Raw genomic sequence first — 27,660 nt, forward strand, 5'->3', positions numbered from 1 at the left:
GGCACACCCAAGCCCCACTGGAAGGAGCAGCATCGCGGTCCCTCTTAGCACGGAAAATACCGGCCAGAGCCCGTGGTGGAAGAGCAGCCAAAGTGGTGTCAGGTCTCAGCTACCCATGCCAGGAGCCTCCTCTCACAGTCTGCATCCACAGGGCAAAGCTGTCCATCCTCCCCCCTTCAGAGACATCTCCAGCTCCCTGAGGAGAGGGGTTAAATTCCTCGATAAGAGCCTGGCTCCTCGCCGCATACTTCTGATGCCTTCTGTGAACTCTGCCAGCAGGTTGTTTCGTAACTCTGCTTGTGGCCCACTGCTGGTGGGAGAACAAACTCCTCTCCCTGGTTTTTTGCCTGCCCTGCAACAGCACTTTGTAATTGCATGTTAAAATCCCAATGGCAGGTTAAAAACCCAAATGTGGGTTTGAGGGTGGTATTGCATGGAGAAAGGGGTCATGCACCTTGCACTAAAACAGAGCTGCTGCCTCCAGCACATCCCGTGGCACGCACCTCTGGATGGCAGATTTCAGGAGAAATTAGGAAAAGGCAGGTGAAAACGGGTGAGAAATAGTCCAAAGAGGTGAGATGGGAGTTGTGGGTGCTCCTCACAGTAAGCCAGGGCCGGCTCCCATGGATGCCGGTGCTAACGGCGCACTCGCGGGCCCTGGCTTGGTGCTCTGCCGAGACTTGCCGGGCAGGCGCTGGGCCCCGGAACGTGTGGCAGCACGAACAGCAGAGCTCAGCTGTCAAATGGTGGGGCACTGGATCCAGCCAGGATGAGACAGGGATGCTACATGCAGCCGTCGGCTCACCTTGCAGGGTAGCTGTGTGGGGCCGCACTCCTCGTGCAGTGAGAACTGCAGCTCTTCCTAGGGAGAAGAGAGCAAATGCATGTGTGCACATGCTCTGTCTGCAGTGGTTATGAGCAGGAAGCATATCTGAGTGCCGCTTGCCTTCTTACCGGGCAGTGCTGGCAGTGTCTGCTTGGGAAGGGGTTTCGGGGAAGGGGGGGATGCTCTTACCTTCTGCTGGTGCCACTGGAATGCCAGGAATCCTCCCACATCACGGTTATCTGCCGGTTATCTGTTGGGAGAGCCTGAGAACAGTGCCTGGTCTCCCTCTCAGCATAGCTCTGCTGGCTTCCCCATGCCCTCTTGAAAGAAATAGCCGAGGAAACTGAGAAGCCCCCCGCCACAAGTGAATGCATCTTCCTAAAGCCTTTCTTCCACCCTTTCGCAGGCCACGGAGCACTGCAGCTTGAAGTGCCTGCAGGTGCCCAGCACCCCACAGCACTGAGCACTGTGAGTCCAGGGGTTCTGCGCTCTTGAAATCCCCTAGCAAGGGTGTGCTGGTTGCTCTAAAAATTTAGACTCTTCGCGAATGAGTGCGAGAGAGATGTGGGAGTTAGCTCTACCCAGGGCTTGAAGGGGGGAGCCTGTTCGACAGTCTGACCATGAGATAATAAACCAGCTTAAGAACTAAATCTGATTTATTTTAAATACCTTATTCTTATGCTTAAGAAAAAGTTAGAGCTGTGCTCAGGCGCCCTGTAGCTTTGGGTACCTGCAGGCCCCAGCGAGCATGCTGGCAAGCTTGCCAGGCTTAACCAAACCTTTTGGCAGCAAGCGGTGGCTGGCCGAAGCTGTGTGGCAATGACCGGTTTGAATCATCTCGGGGTGCTCCCATCCCTGCTCTTTGAAATATGACTTGACCAGAAGAGGTAGTGTGGTGTAATTGCTGAAGATACACGATTTACTGCACCCAGGCAAATGGAGCTTCTGTGATGAAGTATTTTGGGGGCTGAAGGTAAAAGGGAAGGTGGTGTGCTTCGACAATGTGTGTGTTGTCCACCTCTACAGTGGAGACATGTCGTGATTGCCTTCACCATTGCCACATGCTGCAGACAAGTATTGCCCTACTAGTTCATCTCATCCATGTTTTAAACGTCTCTCTGCCCTGTCCTGTGCTATGGAAAAAACCTCCAGTGGTGGCTTGCAAGTGACCCGAGCCATTCTGCTGTATGCTTTGGGACCAAATCCAGGCAAGCGGTTAATCCTCCCTGGCTGGGAGGCCATGGTGCCTGTGCCAAGGCTTCAGAGCAGAGTCTGCTATGTCGGGTGTTGTGGTGAGCTAGGAAGAAGTCCAGGTGCTGCCTGGAAATGTGTTCTCTGTGCCTGAGTTTAAATAAAGGCGTGAGGGATGTTTTAAGTATTAGCTCTGTTTGTATGCATTGTTTTTAAGAGCATCTTTTTAAGGGATGTTCCGTGATCTGTCCTAACTTGTCTATGCCCTTGTAAACCTGTGTAGTCAAATTAAGGCATAAGCGTGTCTCCACAGAAGGTTTTTAACAAAATCCTATTATTGTAAATGATTGCTAACAATTTCATGCCCTTCCATTTTTCAGATGCCAAGTTCATGAGTGTCTAAAAGCAGCTGATTATCTGCCTTTTTGTGGACTGGAGTCAGCACTTTCTTGAGGGCTGACGTGCTTCCAGGTGCCCCAGGCTAGTCATCTACAATAAAAAAAAAAGGGGGGGAAGCCACAACGCAGCACTTCTTACCTGAAGACATGGGTGGATCAGCCCTGAGCTGGGGCAGCTGAGCGCTGCCTCAATTTGGGAAGGCTTCCTGTGCTCTGCTTTGTAACCCTGCTGCAGCGCAGGACCTGCTGGAGCTCTTAGTGTTAAAAGCCACATGCTCAAACCTTCCTATGTCTCCCAAGTGCCTCCTGCGTAACTGGCAGGGATGCCACAGTGCTCTCAAAAGTGTATTAGGGTCCAGCATCCCCTTGGATGTCTTCCATGTTGTTCGACTTAGCACTGCGCTCCTGAGCGCAGGGACTCTAGAGGCACCTATAGGATCCTATAGATGAGTAGCTGGGTCAGCAGAGAATCCTGATGAGCAGCAGCCTCCCCTTTGCTCCCTGCTCTTCCTGCCAGCATGGGGAAGCCATCGGCAAGGGATGGGAGCTCTTGCTTGTTTAATGATTCCTGATGGGAATATTGCCTTCCCTGGGAGGCGCGGGCATGCAGCAGGGAGCTGGTCTCTGCCTCTGGATGCTTGCCTAAGGCAGCTGGTGGTGCGCAGGGTGTTGAGAGAACACCACGGAGATATCTAGATAAGAATAAAAATGGGTTGGGTTAGTTTTTTTTTTGGAGTCTCTGAGGTTGCTGTTTTCACTTGCTGATTTTTACTTTTTTCCTCAAGTTCTGGCAATTTTGGGATGTGGCAGTGCTCCTTTCTGCAAAGACCCAAACATACCTGTGGTGAGAAGGCTGGGTGGACCAGGCTTTTTCCTCTCAGCATGTTGTGATTGGTGCTAGCTAGTTCCTGCAGTTTGACACACCCCTTGCTTCTGTGAGGGAAAACTTGAGCTTAATTGTCAGGAAGCAGCTTGTGGTCTCCTTGGGCCCTTGACCAGTATGCCCAGGTCTTTGCTTAATGGTTTGTGACTGTAGAAAGTCGGGTATTTCCTAGGCTTGCTCCAGGGAAGTGCCTTCTTCCTCTCCTCCCTCATTCCTCTGGGACAGAGCTTTCTCAGGGTAGCTTGTCGAGTCCTCAGGGACCCATCCCAAAGGGGTGGCTCTGTGAGGCTTTCCCAGGGCTAACCCAGCCTGGGCACCAGGTTGTACCACATCATACCTGGTCCAAGGTATTCCCACCTGCCCTACCATCAGTGGGGAAGATAGCTGTATCTGCGCAGGGATTTGTACCATGGAAAGGGTTCCTGTAGGGCTTATTTGTTTGGCTTTTTTTTCCGGTTGTGGGGTTTTGGGGTGGGTTGGTTTTGGGTTTTGGTTGGTTTTTTTTTTTGGTTCCTCTCCTATTGCTGTTTCTAATCTCTTAAGAATCTTGCAAACTCAGCATCTTACGTTGCGAAAGGATGCTTGCTCTCCCACTCTGGCAGGGAAATATCCCTGGAACTCAGGATTAGATGTGCTAGAAACAATATAGCTTTGCATCTTTGAGATGCTGCACGCTGAGGACTAGTTGTCCCTCAAATCTACTCCACCTCAGGTAATTATTAGAGTGTTTTAATGCAGTTTGAGGGTTGCCTGGGCTATGACGTTGGACTTGGTGGTGTTCTCCTTGAATTCATTTGGCTTTTTAATGACCTGCTGGGAGCATAAAGAAGTTGGGGTAGGAGGTTCAAAAGGCTGAATTTCCCCAAAGCAACCCCAGGTGAGCATGAGTTGCATGAGGATTAAGCTCTTCAATACTTTTGAAAACCAAGATATTTTTATTGCATCTCCCTCTCCATGCAGGCAAGAGGGCCAGTGCAGTTCCTGGCACTGGTTTCCATCCCACCTTGGTCCTCCAGGTAACACCAAGTGCCAGCGGAGCCCTTGACCCCCTAGTGTTTGTAAGGAGGACACCTATGTGTGGAGCGGGAGATGGAGACCTTTGCCCATCAAAACTGCCCTTCAGCCAGAGGTTTGCCACCCCCAGCAAGGTGGTTTTGGGGGTTAAAGTCGGTCATGCAGCCATGATCTCCATCACTTGTTGAAGGACAGTGACTCGTACCCCACCCCCAATGGATGGCCCCTTGTATTTTAGTGCCAGATAGGGGATTGAGTTGCCTCTCCAGAGATGTGCCTCCATTTTAGTGCCTTAAAGGGCTTATTATCTCTGGGTGGGTTCAGGCAGGGATTGATAGCACCTCTGCCTAATTAATCATGTGCCAGGTAACGTGAAAGCAGAGACTGCTAAAATACCCAAGTGTCTTATCAAAGGTTTCAGCCTGGATAAATTCTGGGTCTCTTCTTTGTTTGACTCTCTGCCTGTGCATGTGAGAAAAGAGTGATTTCAGCTCTCGGCAAATGGTCATTAAAGGCCTTTTTAATCCTACAAAGTTATAAATAAGTATCTGTGGCAGCATGCACCTGCATATTCATCAGTGAATCCTCTTTTCTGGAGACCCAGCAGTGTGTCCTTGACGTGTGACCGCTTTCCAAGGCAGGGTAGGAACTTGCAAGTTATTTTGGAAATGGAAAACAAAATCTGGAAGGTTTATCCCCAGTTTTGCATTTGCTAATTTGTTAATTACCCCCTCCCTTAGGATGAGAATTGGAGTGGAAAGACATTTGCTGCTGGCTGATGCCAGCTCTTCTGAAGGAGGCTGGAAGGCAGGTTAAGGGGGAGAATATTTGTGGGCCATTTGGCTTTTTCATGTCCCTGGTCTTTCTCAGAGGAGAGGTGCAGAGCCTGAAATTTCCTGTAATCCTATGGAAATAAAATTCTTGCTTGCTTTGAGATGAGACGGGGAGAGCAGCAGGTCAGTGTCTATCTCCACTTGGCTCGTAGGTGGCCAAGGTGCACCTCATCCTCTGGGCTGGACCAGGCAAGCATCACAAGGAAGCTGCATTTTGAGGGTCATTTCAGGCTTTTTGGAGGCATTGGGAAAAATAGATCATTGACTGAGTTTTCCCCATTTTGGTCTCATCCTTGGATTGGGGAAGTGGAAATTTGCAGGAAGTTGAAACACTTCTCCTCTTTGGCTGGGGAGGAGAAAGCAGGTACTCTGGGTATTTCAGACTATTTCCAAGCTTGAACAGGCTCTTGCACCTCCAGATTTGCAGCATTCCTCCTGTGTGACGAGAAATACAAGCTGCTTTCTGACTTGGGGAATGGGCTGTGTACCATAACGGGGGAATAGTCACAAACAGCATCATGCTTTCCCTGATCACTGCTGTGGAAGATGAATGCTACAGAGATGCTGGATCTGCTGGCAGATGTGTGGAGGGCTTGTGTTTGCACGCAGATAGTCTGGCAAATACCTCTCAGAGCTTGGCTTTTAGCAGCTGGATTGTGAGTCTTCCACTGAAGTCCACTTGAAAGCTGATGAGCATTTGGGCATCCCAGCACTGCTGTGCTGAGGCTCGCAGCTGGGCAGTGGCTGCTCAGTGCAGCAGTGCCTTGACAGCAAGCACCAAATTCTTTTGTATTAAAAAAAGGCAATAGTTTTATGGAAAAATTGTGGGGTGGACTTGATCCTGAAAGGTTTTCAAGTCCAAGCCCTAATCCTCAAGCCTGATCTAGGTCAGCCTACAGCCCAAAGGTACCTACACCCAGCCTTGCCCCTGTGCTGGGAGCTGAACACCTAAATACTTCCTCTGCCCCTCCTCGGCAGGTTCAGTTGCACAAGATAAAAAGGAGCGTGGCAGTGCAAGAGCCTTTCCTCTTTCCCCTTTAAGCTAAACATTGCTAATTTTGCTTCGCCCCCTTGAGAAGAAACTATGAATTTACTCTCAGCTGTTTCCATGAAGCTGCTCTTCACTTGTGTGTCTATGGTTGATGGTAATGGTTACAGCAATAACAGGTGTTGCTAATGTGTCCCTTGCAAACCTTCATCTTTACAGCAGACTGTACTAGCCAGCCTTGCCAGCTCTACTCCCCGTGTGGACAGTAGTGCTGCAAGGGAGAAATACAATGCATTAAGTTAAGGAAGATGATCCTTCCCCTTCCAGGCTGAAATGCTGTAACATGAGTGTGTGCAGTAGGTGAAGAGGGGTTTTTTGCTTCTTTTAATTTATAATGAGGTTTTGGTTGGTTGCTCATTTGTGGGGTGGACTGGCTAGTAAACATCCCTGACATGTCATCGCTGCCCACAGTCCTGGATGTTTGAACATCGCTCTCAATACTTGCCTGCCATGGTCACCAGTTGTGGTTTAACACAGGGGAAAAAGGTTCCCCAGCTCCTTCCCAGTGCTGTTTCTGGAACCTTCTTGTAGGTCTGATGCTGTAGCAGACCCAAAAGCTTGGATGGAAAAAATGGTGAGAGAAGTCTCTGCACGTAGAGCTGGCATGGGGTTAGCTGCTTCTGCATCAGCTGGGTTGTGAGCCTCTCTCCCCTAAATCCCTGGGAAAGGCCATCACCCCAAGGCCAGGCCCCATCCAGCGCCACAGTGCAGGGCAGGATTTGTCCCTGGCTCTTCCCACCCTGCTCAGCATTGGCCAGGCTTGCCTATACACCCTGGGCATGTTAACATGGGTCTGTAATTTTTGGGAGGAAGTGGAGCAGAAAATCCCTAACCCTCTGATTTGCTCTTAATGGGGGGGTGCTGGCGTGGTGCTTATGGCTCTCCAGAAATCTGTCTCTTCAGGCAGTTCCTGCAAGATCCTAATGCATGGGATATGTCCCCCTTGGGATGCCAGGGGACTTAGACAGTGGTCTGTGGCTTCAAGCTCAAGTGATGCTTCTTGGCAATGCAAGTACCACAGGACTTTGTTTTCCTGGTCTTGGCCCTTCAATCTCCTTTGGGTGCAAAAAGCCCTTGGAACATGAATGTAACTTCTGGAGATGCCAAGTGTGTGTTATGCGTTGTAAGATGCCTCCAGCAGAAGCTGCTTGCTATCAAAGTGCAACAGAGCCTGGGGGTGCATGTGGGTTGGGATCCATCCGCACCTCTTTGGTAAAGCTGCACCTTCAGGGTACCTTTACAATGGTTATCCCTGTCCCCAGCTGGGGCTTCTCCAGCTGAAGGGGGATAAAAAAGTGGAGTTCTCAAAGTCCTCGTGGTTTTAAAATTACCAATTTCAGCATTTGCTGATTTTTAGGACTTGCTGTCAGGCATGCTGTGGCAGAGCAGGGAGCTGAATGGGGCATGATGGGTGGATCAAGAATGCAGGGATTATTATGGCTACCCGTAAATAAGCCATTTGGGTGTGAATTAGAGCCCTGTGCCTGCTGCTTCCTTGCTCCTGGGTGCTTGTGGCCACCTTGCGTAAGAGCTGGTGGCTTCAATGGGCCTGGGGGGTGAGTAACGCTTGCACACCCTCCCTGTGACACGGTGAAGAGCTGCCTCTCTGGGCTGTGACTGCTCTGGTAGGACTTGTTTGTCACCTCTTGAGCTTGTTTAACCCCTGTCAGCGCTTTGCATGGGGATAAAGTAACCCATTTGCTGCCCCGGGCCGGAGCCCCGTGCCTATGTCCTGCTTGCACCCTGATGGCCTCCACACTGCAGGAGAGGATGATGACCTCTTTTTGGCAGGTGACGCTCTTGCCTGCTTTGCACTAGGCTGGAATATGATGTCTGCTTAGGATCCCAGAGCCAGCATCCTCAGGATGAGCATGGCGCTGTGGAAAGGTCCTGCACTGCATGGCTGCAGGCAGGGCTTTGCCTGGTGCTCCCTGCTGCAGTGGCAGCAACCATCAGTGGTAGTCAGATTCTGGTGCACAGAGCTGTGGATGGCCATCTCTGCCCAGCGTGGGACCTGCCAGCCCAGGAAGAGCCACAGTGTCAAGCCTTGCCATGGCTGACCTTTGCCCAGCATTGGACCTGCCAGTGGCATCAACCCTTGGTGACGACCCCAAGCTTTGACTGCGGTGTCACCTTCTGGCCTGGAATGGACATGGTGTGGAAAGCCCAGCAGAGCTGTTCTATCCCTGCAACAGCCCAGCTGAGTGCAGGTGATGCCGCTCCAAAAGAGGGACCTAAGACACGAGAACACTGTCAATGGACTGGAGGAGAGCCCGGACCAAGGCCCATCTCCTCCAACCTGCTGCAGGATGAGCACCGTCAGGGGGATCTTCTCTGTGTTGGGTCACCTCTGCACATCTGAGTAACAGCAAGGCTTCTGTCCCACTAGAAGGTTTCAGCATGTGAGCAAGTACCATCTCTTCTCTTTGGTGTCTGTGCTTGGGGCAGGGAGAGACCTCAAGAAGCATTAAATAGCTGCTGGATGCATCACCACAGCAGCTGATCCCGGGCGGTGAGTCAGAGCCATCCTGCCAGTGTTCCGGCATGCAGGATGGTGGCACGGGCAGCTCCTCCCTTCATCACTTGCTGTTTACTCATGTGTTGGGGTTTTTTCTTTACCTGTGTGTCTGCACACAGCTGGGATGAGCATCCCACCAGCACAGGGCAGGAGAGGAGTGAGAGGGTCAGGTTCAAAGCAGGAATAAAATGATCAAGAGTACCCCAGCATCTGCCTGGAGCACATCCAAAGGGATGCAGAGCTGCCGGCCCCGTAGACACCTTGGTCCTCCTTGGCTGGTGAGCTCATCATAGGCTGCTGTCAAGTACAAATACATCTTTATTTATTAGTTATGAGTCTTCTAACCCCCAGCCCAAACCCTGACATGAAAGGATTTCTAGTCTTCTGGATTTGGCAGTATTAATTAGGCTTGCTGGGAAGCTCTCCCTGTGCTTCCTGCCTGCCCAGTCCTGCACCCAGCTCTCTGCGAGGGGTGGACATAGCAAGGGAAGCAAGTGAACCCCCCAAAATGGGTGAAAACTCAGCACTGGTGGGATGCTTGGCTCAAAACCTTCATGCTGGTACCAGACAGTACTTGTTAGGAGGTCTGTTAGAGGTGTTTGGGATGCAGCTGAGAGGCATTTGGGATGCTTTGGGATCTGGGTTGCAGCTGGCGTTGCTGTTGCGTGCAAAACTGGTGGGGTTTTTCCTCGTAACCAAATATGATTCTTTTTTGATTCTGTGTGGGAGAAACGCACTTGTAAAGGGTTTGCAATCCTTGGCTGGAAGGTGCTGTCTCAGCTTCTGAGAATTCCTGTGGAGGATGTGGGGGGAGTCCGTGCAAACTGATGGTAGTCCTCGCTTCTGTAAGGAGGGTGGCTGGCCAGGTTTCTTGGCTGGCCATATATTATTTCAGGTCCAGGGACATCACCAAACCTTTGTGAGTCCCGGCAGCCACAGGAGCTGTGTAAAACATGCATCCCTCTCCTGCACATGCAGAAATGCTCCTTCAGCTCCTCTTCCTTTAGCCCAGCAGCTTCGGGGAGACTGGGGGGCAGCAGTGCCAGGAAACAAAATAAAGCTGCAGGATCGGAGATTGTTAATTTAAAAAAAAAAAAAAACAACCAACAAACTTCCCTCTCTCTCCCCCCCCCCCCCCCCCCCCATGTCAGCATGTGAAATTCCAACTCCCAGTTAGGAAATTTGGTGGAATTGTGGTATGAATCATCCTTACCCTTAATTTTAGGACCCGTTGCATGGGGAAGGGAGCAGAAAGTCACTTTGTTAATCTATTTCCAATTAAAATTATTTATAAATCCATGGAGGGGGGTTGTAAGAATAAAATGAGAGCAGCTTTTGGGATGCTTCCTGGTGCCTACAGCCACCTGCTCACTTCCTTGTGCTGTTTTTGGGACAGCCAGCAGGACCTGGCAGCTGCCTGCACTTCTTGTTCATGGTCAAAGTGACCTCCTAGGGCAACTACAAAGAGGCAGCTGGAAACCAGCCTCCTGCTGGGAAGTGCTGCTTCCCCCAGAAAAGTGATTCTTGTCCAAAAAACAAGAGCTCTTTTTGCTACCTGGTGGTGTAACAAAGACACTTGTTGATTAAAGCAGGGGGTTGGCACTAAAGCTTGGATAGACAAGGGTCACATTTGCAAGTGGAGGAATAAGAGTGCCCCCCAGCTGCTTATTATTTTAGAAGTGATGGTAAAGAGCTGAGTGGGGCTACAGCAGAGGTGATGCTTGTGTGGTAGGATACTGCAGACAAGATGCTGCATGCAGGTTGTGATGTGTCCCCCTGAGCAGGGAGCAGTGCTGTCCCCCCAGATGAGGATGAGCCTTCATCCCATCAGCTCCTCCATGAGTGCCAGGGCTTTGAGGGAAGAGGGGCAGCAGGGCTGGTTTTGGGTGGGCTGGGGGAGCTGATCCTGATACTGACAGAGGGTAGATTTAGATTAGACATTAGGAAGAAATTCTTCATGACGAGGGCAGCAAGACACGGGCACAGGTTGCCCAGAGAAGCTGCGACTGTCCCATCCCTGGCGGTGTTCAGGGCCAAGCTGGGCAGAGCTTTAGGCAACCTGGTCTAGTGGAAGGTGTCCCTGCCCATGGCAGGGGGGGTTGGACCTAGATGATCTTTAAGGTCCCTTCCAACCCAAACCATTCTGTGATTCTGTGATCCTGCCCTGGAAGGGGTGAGGAGGGCAGTCAGAGGAGGGAGCAGCTCCCAGCCATATTTACCACCCCCTTGCAAGGGGTCAGATAACATCTCCTACCTGGCTAGGAGCTGAGGACAGCAACCCTCAACGAAAACTTGGATTATGGTGAGCAACTGGTTAACAGGGCTGCTCTGTGCTTGCCAGGATTTAAGGACATAGTAACAAAAATGATTGGATTGGTGCTTGGGGATGTGTCCAGGAAAGGTGCACCAGCTGCTTTTTGGGTTGTTTCCCCTGTATCAGGAGAGAAGCTACTGCTGCTCCCAGCTCTTTGGCAGCGGTGCTGCTGGTAAATGATTGCCAAGGCGGGGCCGGAGGTTGGTGCTGGGTTTGAATCCAAGCAGGTGCCTGGGACTGGTGTGCCGGCAGCCATCCTGCTCCCACACCCGGTAGCACTCCGCAACCCCTGGAATTTCCGGGCCAGGTAAGGCTGTGTGACACCTGGGTTACTGCTCTCTTATTTCTTGCTAAGCACCTGGTCTTACCCTGGGGTCGGGGCAGGGGAAGCCGGGTTCAATGCTAGCAGGCTCCATAGCTGCGGGGGGGTTACTGCTCACCAGTATGCGTTGCCGCCCTAGATTTCGCATTAGGGTGCTGTGCTGGGGAGGAACCAGTGGCTTCGGGGTGACCTGGGTGGTGCCGTGGAGGTGCTTGGACTTTGCTCTGCACCAGGGGCCACTTGTGGCTTTGAATGCACAGGGTGGGGGCAGTGGTGGCAAAGCCCAGCGTTAGGATGAAATTGGGCTGAACCTTGCAAATCTTAGTGGGTTTGGGCTCACAGGGAGACCAGCCGAGCGCAGGGTGCCCTTCACCCTCACCGGTTTTCCCCGGCCACCCAGCCAAGGCAAACATGAGCTCAGCACCAAGGTATTTGCGGCAGCCGCTCCGTGCCCACGTTTTGGAAGTGGGCTGGGGGGTGGCACCTGTGGGCAGCGGCCTTGACAAGCTGTGTCCTCCCTGGTTTCTCCTTGCGTTTCTCGTGTTATGGCTAAAATCCGTCATCACTGGGAGTGAGACCCTTCGAGCCCTCCCTTCGCTTACTCAAGCAGGCAACAAGCAAGAAGTGGTGTTTAACCTGAGGCCAAGCTTTCTTGCAGCCTGGCTACAAACTTGGGAGAGCTGCAGCTGAGGGATGGAGAGGCTGCAACCAGCCGGGTCAGGGTGGGAAAGTGGTTTGGGACCCTCTGAACAGAGGGCCTTGGAATGTCCTGTATACAGTCCTCTGCCCAGGGCTTTCAGATGAGCCTGATGCTGGAAAAAGAGAGTGTTTATAGGGGCAGGAAAAAGGTACATGTTTGCACAGCATTTGAAAACACCGTAAGCTCAAATATCTGAGTCCTTTACAGATTGTACTTAATTGGTGTTTTTTGGGGGGGTTTTTTGAAGACTTGCAGTTGTTGAGGTGCTGGAAGAGGCAGCAGTTAGGTGCACCTGGGCTAATTGGTGTTATTTTAACACAGGAGAAGTAACTGCTGGGTGGGAGTCAGGCTGAGTGCCAGTGCTGGGAAGAGCATCCCCCAGGAGCCTGGGCTTTGCCTGGCTCCCCCTTCCAAACAGCACCTCTGGTTTTGTGCATGAAGAGGCTTCATTTTAATTTCTTAATCACTCTCTGATAAATTGAGATGGAGGTAAATAGATTAGAACATGCACTATCTGCCCCTTCTCTCAATATCCCATTGCGAGCGTGTGCAGCCGGTGGCTTCTCTGCCTTTTCTACTATTGTTTGGTGCTGTGCTGCCAAACTGTAAGAGAAATCACAGTGAAAGTCCAACAACCCATTAAAGAGATGTGCTTGCAGCCGAGATAACCTGGGCATCTTCTTCTGGGCACCATGCAGGCACACAAACCCCATCATTTTCCATCACGGGAAGATCCAAACCCACTGCTCAGACATGAGAAGAAAAAGAAAATCAAACAGCTTTGTTTGTTTGGTTGGTTTTTTGCGGGTGAACACCAGTGTTTTAATAAAATCAACAAACATGCTGTCTGTGTGCAGGGTGAGCCGCGGACAGAAGGAGGGCAGCAGCGAGCAGCTGCTTGGTCTAGGGTGCACCTTAAGGAATGCTGTTGTTAAAGATGATCATTGATGCTGCTCGTAAAGCTTCTCCTATTCCTCATTAGCAGCTTGCGATGGAAACCTGGTTTCTTTTCTCCCTACAGACAACCCGTCCTGCAATGACTCAGTGCACCTGAGGCCCGGCAGCCGTGGGGATGGAGCTGAAGGTCTGGGTGGACGGGATCCAGAGGGTTGTCTGTGGCGTCTCAGAGCAAACCACCTGCCAAGAAGTGGTTATTGCCTTGGCGCGGGCCATAGGTGAGCCATGTCCATCTGCTGGGGGAGGAGGGATGCCCCTTTGCTGGTGGTGGCATCTGCCAAGGGGATGCCCCATCTGCAAGGTGCTTCCTGGGAAGAGGAGACCTTGGGTGGGTAGGGGTCCTGCTTTGGGGCTCTGGGGATGTCAGCAGCCTCAGCACACCGATGCTGGCCGTGGCTTTCCCAGTCTGACGTGCTCCCCTTCTCCTGGCAGGTCAGACAGGCCGCTATGTGCTGGTGCAGAAGCTGCGGGAGAAGGAGCGGCAGCTGCTGCCACTGGAGTGCCCCTTGGAGTCGCTGGCCAAGTGCGGGCAGTATGCCAACGACGTGCAGTTTGTCCTGCGGCGGACGGGCCCCAGCGTGGCCGAGCGGCCCTCCTCGGAGGGTGCTCCCCAAGCCCCCGAGAGGACGTTCATCCGGGCCAGCTTGCCCATCAAGCCCAGGCCTGCCAGCACGGATGCACCCCGTTCCCGGGAGCCAAAAAAATCCATGACCTTCAACTTGGGTCCTGCAGGTGACCCATTTGTCATGAGCCGATGGAGGCACCAAGCACGGGAAGGGATGGACTTGGAGGGTGGTGGGGTCCTCCAGCCCTCCAAGGAGGAGCTGTTTAGGAGGGTGCTGCGGCAGCAGGAGCAGCTGCATTCCTTGGAGGCCCATGGGGACACCCTGGAGACGGACCTACGGCTCTGGGAGCGTGGCCGGTTCACGGGTCAGGAGGATGAGATCCTCTACCTGGAGCACCTAGTGCGGAGGAACGAGACAGAGCTGGGCGAGGAGGAGTTTTGGCAGACCGAGCTCCGGCTGGAGAAGGAGTGTGAGCGGGAGCGGCAGGAGCGGGTTAGGAGCCTCCGGGCCAGTCTGGAGGAGTACACCCAGAGGATCTATGAGCTGAGCGCCCGGACCGAAGCCCTGCAGGAGGAAATCCAGTGGGAGATGGCAGAGAGAGCCAAGAGGGGGAAGGACATCCCTGTGCCCAGCCCCACAGAGCTGGAGGACATGGCTGCCAAGATGAAAAGGGACCTAGAGGCCAAGGTCAAGCAAGGGACCCAGCTGGAGAGCAACCTGGCCAGCGTGGAGAAGGCCCTGGAGGAAGCTGAAAGGAACCTGCAGGTAGATAGAACCAGGTCAAAGCAGCCTCATGGGGTGGTACGACCTCTGGGAGGTGATGGAACCAGCCTTCCAGCAGCATGGGGGCTGATGGGTTGTGGGGGTTGGTCTTGCCACACTTGACTGGTGAGCATGGGGCTGGGTGCGTGGAGGTGGCTCAGCGGCAGTAACCGCTGTCAGGGGGACACCACTGCTCTTACCCAGCCAGCACAGGGTCCCACACAAATGCAGCTTGACCCTGTGCAAGCTGCATCTGGGCTGGGGCTCCACCTGGCTGGTGCACAGGAAGCACAGCATCACCCTGCTACCGCACGGGTAATGGTGCCAGAGCAAACGGTCCATGTGCAGGGTCAGTGGCGTTGGCGTAAGGGTCGATATCATCTTGGATAAAGGAGTCACAGAGGGGGATAGGACAGTGTAGGTCCCATGATGCCTGTGCAAACTGTGCAGGGGCCCGAGCAGTGTGGTGATGGCAGCTGTGGGGCTGAGCCGTGATGCTTCCTGGTTTGCCTGCTTTCCAGATTCAGGGGGTCCAGGCGCTGCATGACACCTGCTTTCTGCCCACCGGTCCCCTTCAGTGGAAGAAAATGGAGAAGGCTTTGCCCAGCCAGGCGGTGGTGGCTGACCTTCCCCAGGGTGGCCATGCTTCCAGCATCTTGTCTTGAGCATTTCATTTGTGTCTGGCACCTCCCAGCACCGCAGCGGTCACAGTTTGATGGCTGCTCGCACCCTCTTGTGGAGATGCAGCAAAGCAGGGCTCTTCCCAAAACAATGCCTTCCTCATCCCCTCTTCCCACAGGCCCTCAGAGAGGGGTGGCTGAGCCACGCTGCCCGTGAGGTCTCTGCTAGCTCTGGCAGGGTAAGCCCCAGCTAGGGGAGCAGCCCCGGGGTGGGTATGCCAGCTGGTTTTGGGGCACGGGAGGGACATGCAGCTCACCCTGTCCTCCCCCTCGGTGTGTGTTTTGCAGGCCCAGACCCAAGAGCTGGAGGAGTTAAATAAGGAGCTGAGGCAGTGTAATTTGCAGCAGTTTATTCAGCAGACGGGGGCCACGGTGACCGTCCTGCAGGCCAGGTCCGAGGAGGATGCCCAGCCGGAGCCGAGCCAGTGCGAGCTGCCAGCCTACCGGAGAAACGGAGGTCAGCACGCTGCCGCCGGCTCGGCCGCGGGGGCTGCTCCGGGGGACTCCTGCCCGCTCCCTGCCTCCCCCTCCAAAGGGGTCAGCACCCCCTCCAAGGCGGTCAGCCCCAAAGCTGGCCACTTCTGCCCTGGGCACTGAGGTTAGGCAGCAGGAATGGAGTTTCGGTGCCGGCATGGCAGTCACTCGCCACACCAGGGGTCTTTGAGGTTTGCCGGCCGTGGAGCTCCTTCTTCCTCCCCATTGAAGCCTTGGGGTTGCTTGTAGCCATGCTGAGTGGTCACATCCTGCGTTGCTTTTTTTGGGGCTGGGGCAGCTGCAGGGAGCTTTCCTTCACAGCATTGCTGCATGCTGTCGCCACAGCAGTGGCAAAAAGGTGGCTGAGGGCCACTGCCATCCCCTGTTGGCTGTGCCTGGTGGGGAAGGGCTCCAGCCACCGATGACCTCTTTGTGTTGGGGATGGGTGAGCATGGTGCCTGGGGCTACATCCACATCCTCACAGAGGCAAGAGGAGGTGGCGGGGGGCTCCTGTGGAAAGGGACAGGGGAAAACAGGGAACCAGTCACTTCTCCTCTGAAGCACCCAGAGAGGATGATGTGGCCGCTGCATAGCACTGCAGCAGCTGTGCCCAGCAAGCGCGGGAGGTGCAAGCCCGGCCTGAGCCAGGCGTTTTTTCCCATCTGTAGGTTTTCCTCCCACTGCCAGCGCAGACTCGCCTTCCCAGGCCAGCACCAAGCAGCTCCTCGGCCATCCCAGGACCCTGCCAGAGCCACTGGTGTCCAGCCTGAGCCCTGAGGGTGCGTATGTCCCAGTGGGTGCCCAGGAGCACAACCTGGGCTGGGGAAAGATGCATGGGAAGGAGGGGGAGAGGCTTTTGCTGCCCAAAATGGGCTGCAGAGAGCGAGCGTGTGCTGGGAGCGGGAGGCCAGAGCTATTTATAGATGCCATTAGGAAGAGCAAAGCTTACACCCTGGCAGCCTCCGCTCTGCTGCCAGGGGCTCACATGCTGGAGGTCCAGCACTCTGCCCTGCCAGGATCTGCAGAGGATGTTCTGCATCCCCTCTCCTGCCACCCTGCATCCCCCAAGGCTAAGACCTTGCTAGGGTTAGGATGGGGAGGATTTGGCTCCCATCTTATACAGGAGTCACTTTTGCTCCATCATGGGGGCCAGTTCCCCTCAAAACTCTTCCCACCTACTGTGATCCTAATCCTAACCCTGCACCATAAAAGAGCAAGCTATGATGTCCCTGCCTGCCATGGTAATGCTGGCTGCATGCCGGCATCCCATTCCCAACCACACCACCGTCCGCTCAGCAGGACCCTACTGCCGTCCCCCTTGCAGCCCAAAATGTCCACCGCTATCTCAGCAGGTGCACTGGCATCTGCTTGTCCATCTCCCAGCCCAGGCTTTGCACTCATGTACATCCTGTTTTCCGTTCCCTTTTCTGCTTGCTCACTGTGATGGGGTTGCTCAGGTGGTTTTTGTCTTGTCTTGCAGTCGTATCAACCAGGCAGAGCATCTGGAGGTAGAAGGGCCTGGCCAGCGGAGGATCAATTGCCTTGCAAGTGTAACTGTATAAATAAACCATATTTTATATATATATTTTATTTTTTTTTTACTGCTTTATATTGTGAATGGATGTGGATGGCCAGAGTATTTTTACAGACTGTAAAATAAAACCAGAGACCAACAACACAAAGCAACCCTCTTCCCCTGTGGATAGAAGCAATCTCCTTCTATTTTTATTTTTTAAGAGCTTTCTATATTCAACAGAAAACAGCGGTGCTCCCATTCTGCGCAGCCTTCTCAAAAGACCCATCGTCCTTGCTCTTTTGACTAGGGGAGCGAAGCTGCAGTGAAGACCTGCCTGGAGGCTCACCTGGATGGAGCAAGTTAACAGCTTTTACAGCATCTCTCCTCAGCAAGCGGGGCCATGACAAACAACCTCTTCATGGGCTGCAGGGGAGGCACAAGAGCAGCTCTAAGACAAATTTCTGCTCCCCTCTTTTATAAGAAATCTGTAGTAGAAACCACCTTATCGCGGTGCCATGGACCAGGCTTCAGGGGAGCAAGGAGCACACAGCAGGGGCTTGTTTTTCTTAAATCCCCTAAATTTTCCAACTTGTTTTTAAAATACAGTCATAGAACGAGCCCTTCCCCAGTGGCAGTGCACATGGGGAGCAGGACCAAAACACTCTTGGTCACATTTCACTGATTTATATTTTGTTTTTCCCCTTGATGGCCAGTAGTTACTCTCGGGTGTTGTTCATCTGTTCCAGTGGGTCGCCTTGTATTTTAATTGTGAAACCAAAGCGGTTTGGGGAGGGGATGGGTTTGTCGAGGAGGTTTTCAACACATCATATGCAAAAACTGCGACTCGGGCACACTGTGCGCCGTAACACCCCGCCTTCCCCCTACGAATGTAACCTGGTGTGCCGTGGTTTCCGTTCTCAATAAATCTTTGGGAAAGGATTTGAGCAAAGCGAGTGTGAGCGTGCTGTTGTGGGCCAGGGCAAGCCCTCCCCGATGGCTCCTGGTCAGGAGTCCCATGGGCACATTGAGCAGTTTGCACACCCTGTGGCCACCTCTTTCATTTCCAAGCCATCTCTTCCCATTTGCTGAATTAAAGCTGTAAGTATTTTATGACTGAACGCATCTTATGCACACGCTGCTCTTTTTCTTTGTTGTTATTTATTTCATTTTTATTTTATTTTAAATCACAAAGTGCTTTACAACCAGCGGATGAAGCTTGTCTCTGGTGAGAGGCCGGCCGTCTCTGGGAGGAAACATGGCAGCATTTTAATAATGCACAGCAGCAGCTTGGAGCATTTTAGGACAGGAGGCGAAGCGGATAGCGCTTGGCTGCAGAGAAGAGCAGGTAAGGGGGAAGCCTCTCATTTGTGTTCAAGCCTCTCTGTCTACCCCTGGATAGCTGCGAGTGAGAACATTCGCTCTTGCTCTCCATCATTATCTCCCCCGAGACTCTGCTGGGCCCTGGGGATGTGTACCTCTCAAAGCCGATTTTCGAGGTGCCCCTGCAGCTCAGCAGGTTGGCCAAGTGATATTGAAGGATTAAAATGTGCTTTCTTGGGAGAGAGCTGGTGCAACCAGTTACGACTGGAGAGCTGCTGCAGTGAGGAGATGCAATTTCAGAGTTGTCTTTTTTTTGAATCATGGGCTTTGGGGCTTTTGGGCTCGTTGGTTTTTTTGTTAGGGTTTTTTTTTTCCTCCTCCTCCTTAAATCACATATCTCAGGGAAAACGAGGTAAACCAGTTTGCTCCATGCAGCCACATCAAGGAGTTTCTCTCCTGTTTGCTTGCTTTTTGGGCTTCTTGCAGTCAGCTTTTTGGACTCTCCTGCTTTTAAAACGAGACTCCACCTTGATAGGAAGAGCAGCAGAGGGTGATGGAGGTTGTAAAGAGCATTTCAGTGCTGCTTGGGGGAAAAACACCCAAAAAGCAGATTCAGAAAACCCACTTGCTTTGGACATGGCCAGATTTGGGATGTTGCGTGAAGTCCTCTGTGTGCCCTGAAAAACTGACCTCCAGAAGTTAAAAACTGGATCTTCTGGTTTTGGGGCTAAATCTGTAGCTTTGCCTCCTGCAAAATAAATGGGAATAAAGACCAAAGGGTCATTGCTTATGGCAACTCCTGCTGGGAAAAACAGGGTGGAAAATTAATGTGAATTTCCGACTTTGCATAGGATTTTTGCCCTGCGCTTCTGCTTATATGTTTGATTATTCTTTTTGCGGGTCACTTCCACTCAGCCATGATCTGACAGGCCAAACCAGCATCAGTCTGCCTTGGGGCAGGGGAATAGGAGGGGAAATAAAGGTTTAAAAAATACATATCACGGCAGATTTTGGCCCTGCGTGCTGGGATGAAGGATTTGGAATTGATAAGTGGGATGGGGGACAGTGTAACGTGGCTGTGTCTCTCGAGAGGTTTAAGAATCACACATGGGGTTAGAGTGAGTGCCGTGGCTTAGGGCTATCTCTGCTTTTCCAGCTCAAGGCTGTGGGATTTTGCATCCCATAAACCATCACCCAGCTGCTGTAAAGGCAGCGGTGTTTTCTAAGGTGATAAATTACTTTGATTAACGCCTCTCTCCCTGCTGTGGTGCACACCAGAGGGGGGAGAGGCGTTAATCAAACTCATTTATTACCTCGGGGAAACTCCCACCCATGGGTGACCTATATTCCTCCCGGCACGGGGGGTGTGCAATGGCATGGCGAGTGTGCAGGTTCCCACGTGTTATTTAACCCAGTGAGGCTCGATACCTGCCCTGGCTCCCCTGCCTTTCTCTGCTCTAAAGGCTGTGTCAATAATACATTTCTGCCATTGAATATTTTATTGATGGTTCGACTTTTTTTGCTGCTCGCAATTCCCATTTCAAGGCTGCGTGATTGTTCCTAATTAAAATTTTATGCCCTGGGAGAAGCCTTCTTGCTACAGTGGAGATGATGCTGTCCTTTTCTAGGCCACTACAGAGCGCTAGGAAGGAATTACTCATTGTTATGAGATTAAAACAAAGCAAATGAATTATTGTTTTTTCCCTTAAAAAAAAAAACAAAAAAACAAAAACACAAACCAAAAGCCCAGCGTACGATGCGTACCGGAAAGGGAACAACCAGCTGCTTGTGGCTGAGGCAGGGATCCAAGCGTAGCGGGTGCCTCGAGGATGCTGTACTTGGGTAAATGGAGGAGAGCTGTCGCCCCATGTCCCTCAGGAGCTGTGGGCCAACCTCTTCCTTACCTGCAGCAGGCAGGAATGGGCTTCAGGGTTTCTCTCTCCTTGAAGGCTTCTCATCACCAGCCCCAGTGCCACCCAGAAATCACAAAGCAAAGGACATACCTGTTCTTTCACTGGTGAACAGCCCCTGCATCCTTTTGAATTTTTAACTACATCTGCAGCCTCACAGCACAAGGCACCATTGAGGAGAGTAGTTCGGCCACCTCCAGCCTCCCTGGGTCTCCTCCTTTCTGTGCTACCCAATTATTATAAATTTTTTTTTTTTTTTTTAATATTGCATAAGCAAATAAAATGGCTCCCAGCTCCTCACCCATCTACTCTGGGCTGTGCCAGCTCTTTGGGTCAGGCATCTCCCGCAGATGGTGGTCAGGGTGCCAGCACTGCCCCAGGCCAGTGCAGTTCCTCAAGGGCAGCACAGCTGCATATGTCTGAAACACACCCAGTTTGTAGGCATGGATTTGTACGAGTTCCTCAGTGTTTGGGTTTAGGTTTTTTCCCCCTTAAATCTCATCTAGAGTGCTAGAAGCATTCATGCTGCCTCCCAGCTCCTGGACTTGGCAAGCAGCTTTTAAAGCACACGCTTCAGCACCAGTTACGTAAGGAAAGGTGTGAATGACTGGAGGAGAAAATGCCTGTTGGTTTTGCTCCCCAAGCCATGTACAGATGCTCTGCTGCTTGCTCCTGGGCACACAGTTCCTACGAGGGTGGTTCACTGCAGAGGGAAAAGAGAAACTGTTTGAACTGCCACATGTGCCCATGCAGGGAGCACTGTCTGCTCTCCCTACGATGCTTTTCCTTTCTCTGTCTCAGAGTAAAGACCGAGTGCATTCTACCTTGCCCTGGAAAAACAAAAACAAAACCAAAAAAGATTTAAAAAATCATAAAGCACTAGAGGAAGCTGGGAAGTTTCCTTGTTTATGGATGAGCAAGTTTCTCTCCCAATGGAACCTCCTGCCAGCAGAAATTTTTTTTTTTTTTTTTTTTTTAGGATGTATTATGTAAGTCCCTGCTTGCGTTTAACTGACTGACTTCCTCTTAAACAATTCATGTACTCCTTCTATTCCTCACAGGCCAGCTTGCTCCTTCGGTGAGGCTCACCACCAACCTGCCACTGGCACACGTTACAGACAGAACACAGTAGGCGCTTCCTAGCGCAATGCTTGAAGCATTAGGCCCGCTCGCTTCCCTCTGCAAAGAGCTGAAACAAGAGAACGAAATCTTTGAGGAGCGCAGAGAGTCCCTTCAATGTAATGGGCCTGACAGTCAAGCATCTTCCCCTTCTATAAGGCACACCCCTGCTTCTCCCCAGAAATCTCACAGCATCAGTTCTGAGTCAGAGCTTTTAGCACCAACTACTCTTGCTACCAGGCTAAGCATCTCCTTACAGATCTGCTTATTAGCTACCAAAAACCATGAAGTTAAGGGGTATTTTAGCCCTGGTGCTGGGGTTTCTGCTTGAGAGACAAGTAGGTAGCGCCGCTTTTGCTCTCCTTTTCAAGCCACCTTTGCTGGCTGCAGAGGCAAAATAATAGATAGGAGGCACGGGGCATGCAATGCACATCAGACATGTCACTGAGAAGGCACAGCTTTCCTCCTCACCTGGTCTGGCACCCAGTAATACAGTAATAAGCACCCAAACACTGGTTTTGCACTATTTATTGAAGACTTCAGGTGACAGCACAGCAGGTTAGTTTTGAATCATGCCACAAGAATGTTAAAAACAGGAATTAAGCTGTATACTTACCACTGCTTACTGAAGAGAGACACAAAATAAAAGCAAAACCAAACAAAATTCAATTCAACCCCTTGCCTTTGCTTACTGGAGCTGAGCAGGATGGTTCCATAGGTAGTGGGAAGTTCATACCGTGGTGCTGCTCATGGGAACTGGGACAAGCCTTGCCAAGGGACCGCACAGAGCTGCTTCTGCCAGTGGCATCTCCAGGGGTTAGTCATCTGGCAGCAAAGTCCCAGACACAGGGCTATTTCTTCAAAAAGAAACAAAGCACCTTCATTTTCAGATGCAGGTTTGTTACACGCACAGTTACACATCCCGATGAAATGGGGTGGTAAGGGACCACAGGGCTTCGGTTTGCGCTCGCAGACACGCTCACGCAGGTGTATCTTGCACCAGGTTTCCCTCTCCCTGCTCTCCACGTGGCTATGTCGTGCTCCTGTCTGCTCGGCACCAGCAGTGGGAAGATGCTGTAAGTGCAGCTAGGGAGGAGGAAAGCCTTCTGGGGCTGGGAAAGCTGTGAACTTATCTGTCCCCCCAATCGAAAAAGGCCCATTTGGCTTCTGAACAAGTGAGAAAGCAGCTTTGGTAAATTCAGGTGTTTTTCCTCTCTTTCCAGCCTGTTCGAGCACCCTGGACTCACCCAGTCTGCGCGGGGCACAGAGGCAGCTGATTTTTTTCTTGCAGAAGAGCAGATGCTCGTCCAGGACCCAGAGGGAGAAACAACAAATTAGTGCAGGCAGGAGAGATGGGGACAGGCAAAATTACTCCATGAGAGACTCTATCAGTGCAGAAGACGTTGCTCTGCCTTCTGAGGAATTAACTACTTGCTGACCAGAGCACTGCTGGCTCTTTCAGATCAAGCCTTTACAAGTAGTCCAGGGCTAGGTATGAGAAGACCTGAGCCCTTTCAGGAAACCTCGGCAGGCTGTGGTGAATCCTGGCTGGTTGCTATGAGTTTAAGCTGCTGATAAAGCTGCGCTGTGCTTTAGAAAAGGTAAGTTCCAACTACCCAGCTTCTTCACCAGTCTAAAATTGCAAGAGAGAACTTTGTAGGAGAAGCAATCTGCTTCGTCACTTCCTCCGTTTCTAGTGACAGCCACTCTGGGCAGCTGGAGGAGTCCCTGCCCGGCTTGCCTTCCTGCTCCTCGGGGCCATGAAGTCAGAGTCCTCTGCGTGACATCACGGCGTGACGGCGCAAGGCAGCTCTGCCAGCAACCAGCGAAAGGCTGGGGACCCAGTAGAGCCCTGGCGCAAGTAGGGGAAAGCTGAGTGCAAGGGTGGGGGGCTGGATGGGAAACAGAACAGCCACAAAAAAGCAAAGTGAAGCTCATTTCTGTTGTTCATTTAACAGACTAGAGAGTCTCTCTTTAAAGGTGACTCATCCGGGGCAATACCAAGCAGTTTCTTCTGTTAACACACCCTTGGCAATAGCAGTTTAGTTAGTCACTGACCGGGTATCAAGACGTCACTGGCTGGGATGAAGCGTCTCTTTAACTTGGTACGGAGTCCACTAGCACTTATTGACTTTGGAGAAGTGCAGGGAAGGAGAGAGGGGGGCACACCATCCCTCCCGAGCAACTTCACCACCGGCTCTTAGCACCCGCACACCGCCACGGCCCGTTCCACTCATCTCTGTTCGCGCTGGTCACACCAAGCCCTGCTGCATGAAACCTTAAATCTTTTCACGCTCCACCACGCCGTGTGGCTAATTGCAGGGCGCTATCTCTGCACGTCAGGGGTCTGCCGGGCCGAGGATGGGAAGCTGCTGGAGGCAGGACAGTGGCGTTAGCGGGGGGACGGCTCCGCCTCCTCACGCCGAAGCCTCTCACCTGGGTGGCACGGAGGGGACGCAGGCGTCGCGGCTCGGGTCCGTGGAGGCGAGGCGGCCGCACAGCGATGTCCGAGGAGCAGGTTAGCCGCTGTCACACGCACAGTGGAGTCGCCGAGAGCACAATGTGCGTTAGTCAGTGGCTCACCTGCTCCTGGAGGGTGACGGGCAGCGGCGGGGCCCGCAAGCAGCACAGGAGACAGCGCGAAGGATGGGGCGGGCGAGGAGGGGGGTCGCGCCGTGCCCGGGCTCCGCGGCGCACCCCGGCACGGGGGCCCGCAGCTCCGCGCACGCACCGCCGGGACATGCCCCCCCCTCCCCGATACCGCCGCGGGGCCGAGGTGTCTCGTCCCGGCACGGCCGCCGCTCACCTGGGCTCCGCGCTCTCCCCCCGCCGACGCCGCCAACTTCTCGCTCTGCCCCGGCCCGGCCCGGCCCACGCCGCGCGCCGCGGCCCCTCGCCCCGCCCACCGCGCCGCGCCCGCCAATAGCGACGCCGCCCGCCCGCCCGCCGGCCCCGCCCCCGCACGGCGCGGCCCAATGGCGGCTCGGTCGCCGCCCGGCGGCAGCGGCCTCCTCCGCCCCCCCGTCAGTGACAGCGGCGGGCGCGGCGCGTTCGCTTCTGCACGTCGCTGCTGCGGGGAGGAACCATTTGTACCTGTTGAACCGCCGCCCGCCTCCCGCTCACCCCGCCCCGCCGACCCCCTCCCCGCCCTCGCCGCTAAGCCTGGTGCCGGCGGCCGCCGGCGGCGCCCCCTTTTACCCCCACCGCCGCCCGCGGGGAGCCCCTTCCCCGCTACGCGGAGCCCCGTTGCCCCCCCACTTCGCTCCCTACTTCCCCTCCGTCCCCTTCCCGCCCCCGCCGCAGCCCGGCCCATGGTACGGTCCGCCGGGGCCGTGCCATCAGGGCAGTGTCGGGGCGCACGTACGCGGTGCGCGGGGAGGGGGGTGTGCTGCGGCCGTGCCCCCCCCGCTGCCGCCCTGCACGTCGTTGTGGTGAGTTTCACCTCGGTACAGTCGCTTGTTATATAGCGCTTCCCCTTGTTCCTCTCCGGGTTGGAAAACCTGGCCACGGGGTGCTGCTCCAGGCGGCCCCGCAGCCTGGAGCCCCCACTGCACCCCGGCGTCAGGGCCCGCATGACCCGGGCGTCTTCTTCCAGTAGCGCTTTCCCCCAAAAAAGCACAGCTGAAAGCCTCCTGGATGTTCGTACTGTGAGAACTCACTCTTGCCCATCAACCTACAAGCTGTCAGCCAAACAGACGGTTGAAACGCTGTCAATGTTAGCGTGCCTTTGCTCAGCACCAAAGGTAGTGCTCTGTGGATGGACGTGGCACTGTCCTGCGGAGGTGGAGAGCCTTGGGTGCACACACACGGAGAGCCGGGTGTGTGGCTGGCTCCCATCTGCCCAAAGACACACACCTTCCTCAGACCAGAAACCAGAGCATGTCTGGGGGGGGCACATGTGGTGGGACCCCCCCTCTTCATTCACACTGAGTGTTCAAGAGAAAGAACACTTTGGGTGCAAACGTGGCTGCTGACCAAACGGGCCAGACACCACATCCCTGCTGAACTGGTAACACACGCTGCCGAGCAAAGTGCACGGGTTCTGCATCCCTTGGGAAAACTTTCTTGGCATCGGCTGTCGCGGCTCTGATGGGCGTTCTGCACTCTGGTGCTCTTCCTGCAAGGTGTGGTGCAAGATTTGGAAGCAAAAACTAGCGCGGGCTCCCTGGTAGCCGGCGGTGATTACCAGCTGCAAAGGATTTCCCTGCGTGTTTCGCCGGAGCATGTACCAGCCATCCGCGGCTCTGCGCTCCCGCTGCCGGTGGGCAGGGGGGATGGGGACAGCCCCTCTTCTGCGTGACAGCCCGCACAATGACAGCCTCTGTTGTCATTTCGTGAGCGTGCTGTGTGGGGCTTTTTTGTTTTCACCCAGCAGCCGTAGGGAAAAAGTCACGTATTTTACGTGTTCCCTAGTACAGGGCTGGCACCCAGACTGGAGCGAAATCGGCGACGGAGCACACAGGCCCCTGAGCCAACACCAAAAGCGAGGCACGGCCGTGGAAAATTGTCACTTTGGTTAAAAGCAGGTATTTTGTGTGGAGCAACGTGGCTGGGAGCTGCCCTGACACCTCCCTGCCGGGCTGCTCCGCGGGACACGCGTGCCGTGGGCTGCCGTCCCTTCTTCCAGGCGGTGCCCGAAATTTCATGTTTGGTTTTAAAGTAAATAAATAAATACGTTAAATCTTTCTTCCCCCGGCTGCGAGCAGACAGGGAAGGAGTGTGTTTCGCAGCGGTGCTTGCACAGTTGGCTGTCGGCACGTTGCTCGGACCTCCCTGCGCGCCGTATTAAACCGTCCAGCGCGGAGCGAGGCTGGCGGGGGTCCAGCCGAGCACGACCGGCGGGGCTGTGGCGGGCGAACCGCTCGCCCGCAGCCCGAGCGAAGGGTGAGATGGGCTGCTGTGTCTTCCAACGAACAGCAAGACCCCGCAGGGCTTGGAGGAGGGGGCCTGCCATTGCCCTGGCGAGGCTCCGGGCCCGGGGGCTTTGCCTCCGCTCCCCCGACAGCTCCGAACGAGCTCGTCGCTCAGCGCTTAATCTCCAGGATGAAATTTCCTGCTGACACGGCCGGTGCTGCCCTAGGGAGAGCCCCCGCTTATCCCAGCCCTGCGGCTCTTCCCTTTGTTCCCAGCTGGCCAGTGTGTGCGGTGACAGGGAACCGCGCCCGCTGACGGCGGGGAAGCGCCGCGGGCCGCCCGGCAGCCCCCGGCCCTCATCGCCGGTGCCGTCGTGCAGCGGGGACTGAGCCCGCGGGCTCGGGGAGGAAGCCAAAAGGGGAAACGTGCCCCCGGGGCCCAGCAAGCGCCGTGACCATTAATGTGCAATTAAAAAGTTGCCCCGCTGACAGCGCAGATCCCGTCTTCTCAAACATAAGGCGGTTTGTGTTCAGTGGCTGCGGCTTCAGCAGGGCGCTCACCCTCAACCCCGGCCCGCCCCGCTCCCGAAGCCCCGAGCGGGCAGGCAGCAGCACGACCGGAGCAGGGGTTGTTCCGCTCTGCGCGGTCAGGAGAAGGCCCCTGCTTTCCACGCCGGCCCCCGTCTGATCCCTGACAATGGCCCGAGTGTCTGTGAGGACGTGCGCGTTAGCGCTGGGTCATGTCCCGCTGCGAGCAGACAGGGCTGCGCTCCCCGCCCGGCGGAGAGCCGGGGCTTGGGCAGAACACCACGGCTGGTGGGATACTGCGAGAGGGGGAACAACCCTTCCTCCGGTACGTGCGTGCGATCACCCAGCGGAACGGGAACATTTGGGCTGGGATCAGCCACGCGTACTTAGAGGAGAAAAAAACCCCAGCCGCGATCTGCATCGCCTTACAGAGGTACTTAAGGCTGATGCGCGCCCGCACGGACCGCACGCCTTCCTCCTCCGAGAGCAGCGTGTCCCGAGCGCAGCCCGCCGGGGTGGCAAAGTGCGCTCCCCCCGGCCTTCCCTACGACTTCTGCGGAGACGGCAGCCCCGGCACCGCGCCCGATGCCCAGGTCGGGTTGTCAGGGTGCGGCAAGAGAAAGCAGCACCCGGGCCCGGCCCCGCCAGCTCCCCGGCGGCCTCGCAGCCTCGACACCCGCAAGCAAGTGGACGCCGGCCGCAGGGACAGCGAGCCCCCCGGGGACAGCGGGGGACCGTCCCCGTCCGCCCGGCTCCCGTGGGGCCGCCCAGCCCCGCCGCCCGGCGCTGCCCGCGGGGCTCAGCTCCTTTCCGCTCGGGGCGGTGCGGTGGTACAGCCCGGCGCGCCCCTCGTCCGATGGTTCAGTCCCGCGACCGTTCTGCTGCCCCCTTCCCTCGAATGGTTCGCCCCGTCACTTCGTTCCCCCTC

The 27,660-nt window shown here is 54.3% G+C and overlaps 1 protein-coding gene and 1 long non-coding RNA gene across 6 annotated transcripts in view; one reads left to right on the forward strand and one right to left on the reverse strand.

Annotated features, from left to right (window-relative positions):
* RASSF7 (Ras association domain family member 7) overlaps positions 1-17,951 on the forward strand; it is a 35,726-nt gene extending 17,775 nt beyond the window's left edge. For 2 of the 5 annotated variants that reach the window (XM_030485350.1, XM_030485349.1), the window contains exons 2-6: positions 13,069-13,222; positions 13,437-14,335; positions 15,301-15,469; positions 16,155-16,265; positions 16,967-17,951. In XM_030485350.1, the coding sequence (XP_030341210.1) occupies positions 13,120-13,222; positions 13,437-14,335; positions 15,301-15,469; positions 16,155-16,265; positions 16,967-16,998 (1,314 nt within the window). In that variant the 5' untranslated portion in view covers positions 13,069-13,119 and the 3' untranslated portion in view covers positions 16,999-17,951. Of the gene's footprint in view, positions 1-11,271; positions 11,333-13,068; positions 13,223-13,436; positions 14,336-15,300; positions 15,470-16,154; positions 16,266-16,966 lie in introns of those variants that run through there. The other 3 variants (XM_030485353.1, XM_030485352.1, XM_030485351.1) reach the window with 2 other exon arrangements.
* A 3,912-nt stretch (positions 17,952-21,863) lies between these two features.
* LOC115607729 lies at positions 21,864-24,226 on the reverse strand. The gene is made up of 2 exons (XR_003991330.1): positions 24,158-24,226; positions 21,864-23,720 (listed from the first exon to the last, which is right to left on the reverse strand). It is a non-coding gene; the product is annotated as an uncharacterized LOC115607729 (long non-coding RNA).
* Between the last annotated feature and the right edge of the window lie 3,434 nt (positions 24,227-27,660).

The sequence above is a fragment of the Strigops habroptila genome, chromosome 4 (genome assembly GCF_004027225.2).
Source record: "Strigops habroptila isolate Jane chromosome 4, bStrHab1.2.pri, whole genome shotgun sequence".
Classification (NCBI taxonomy): Eukaryota; Metazoa; Chordata; class Aves; order Psittaciformes; family Psittacidae; genus Strigops; species Strigops habroptila.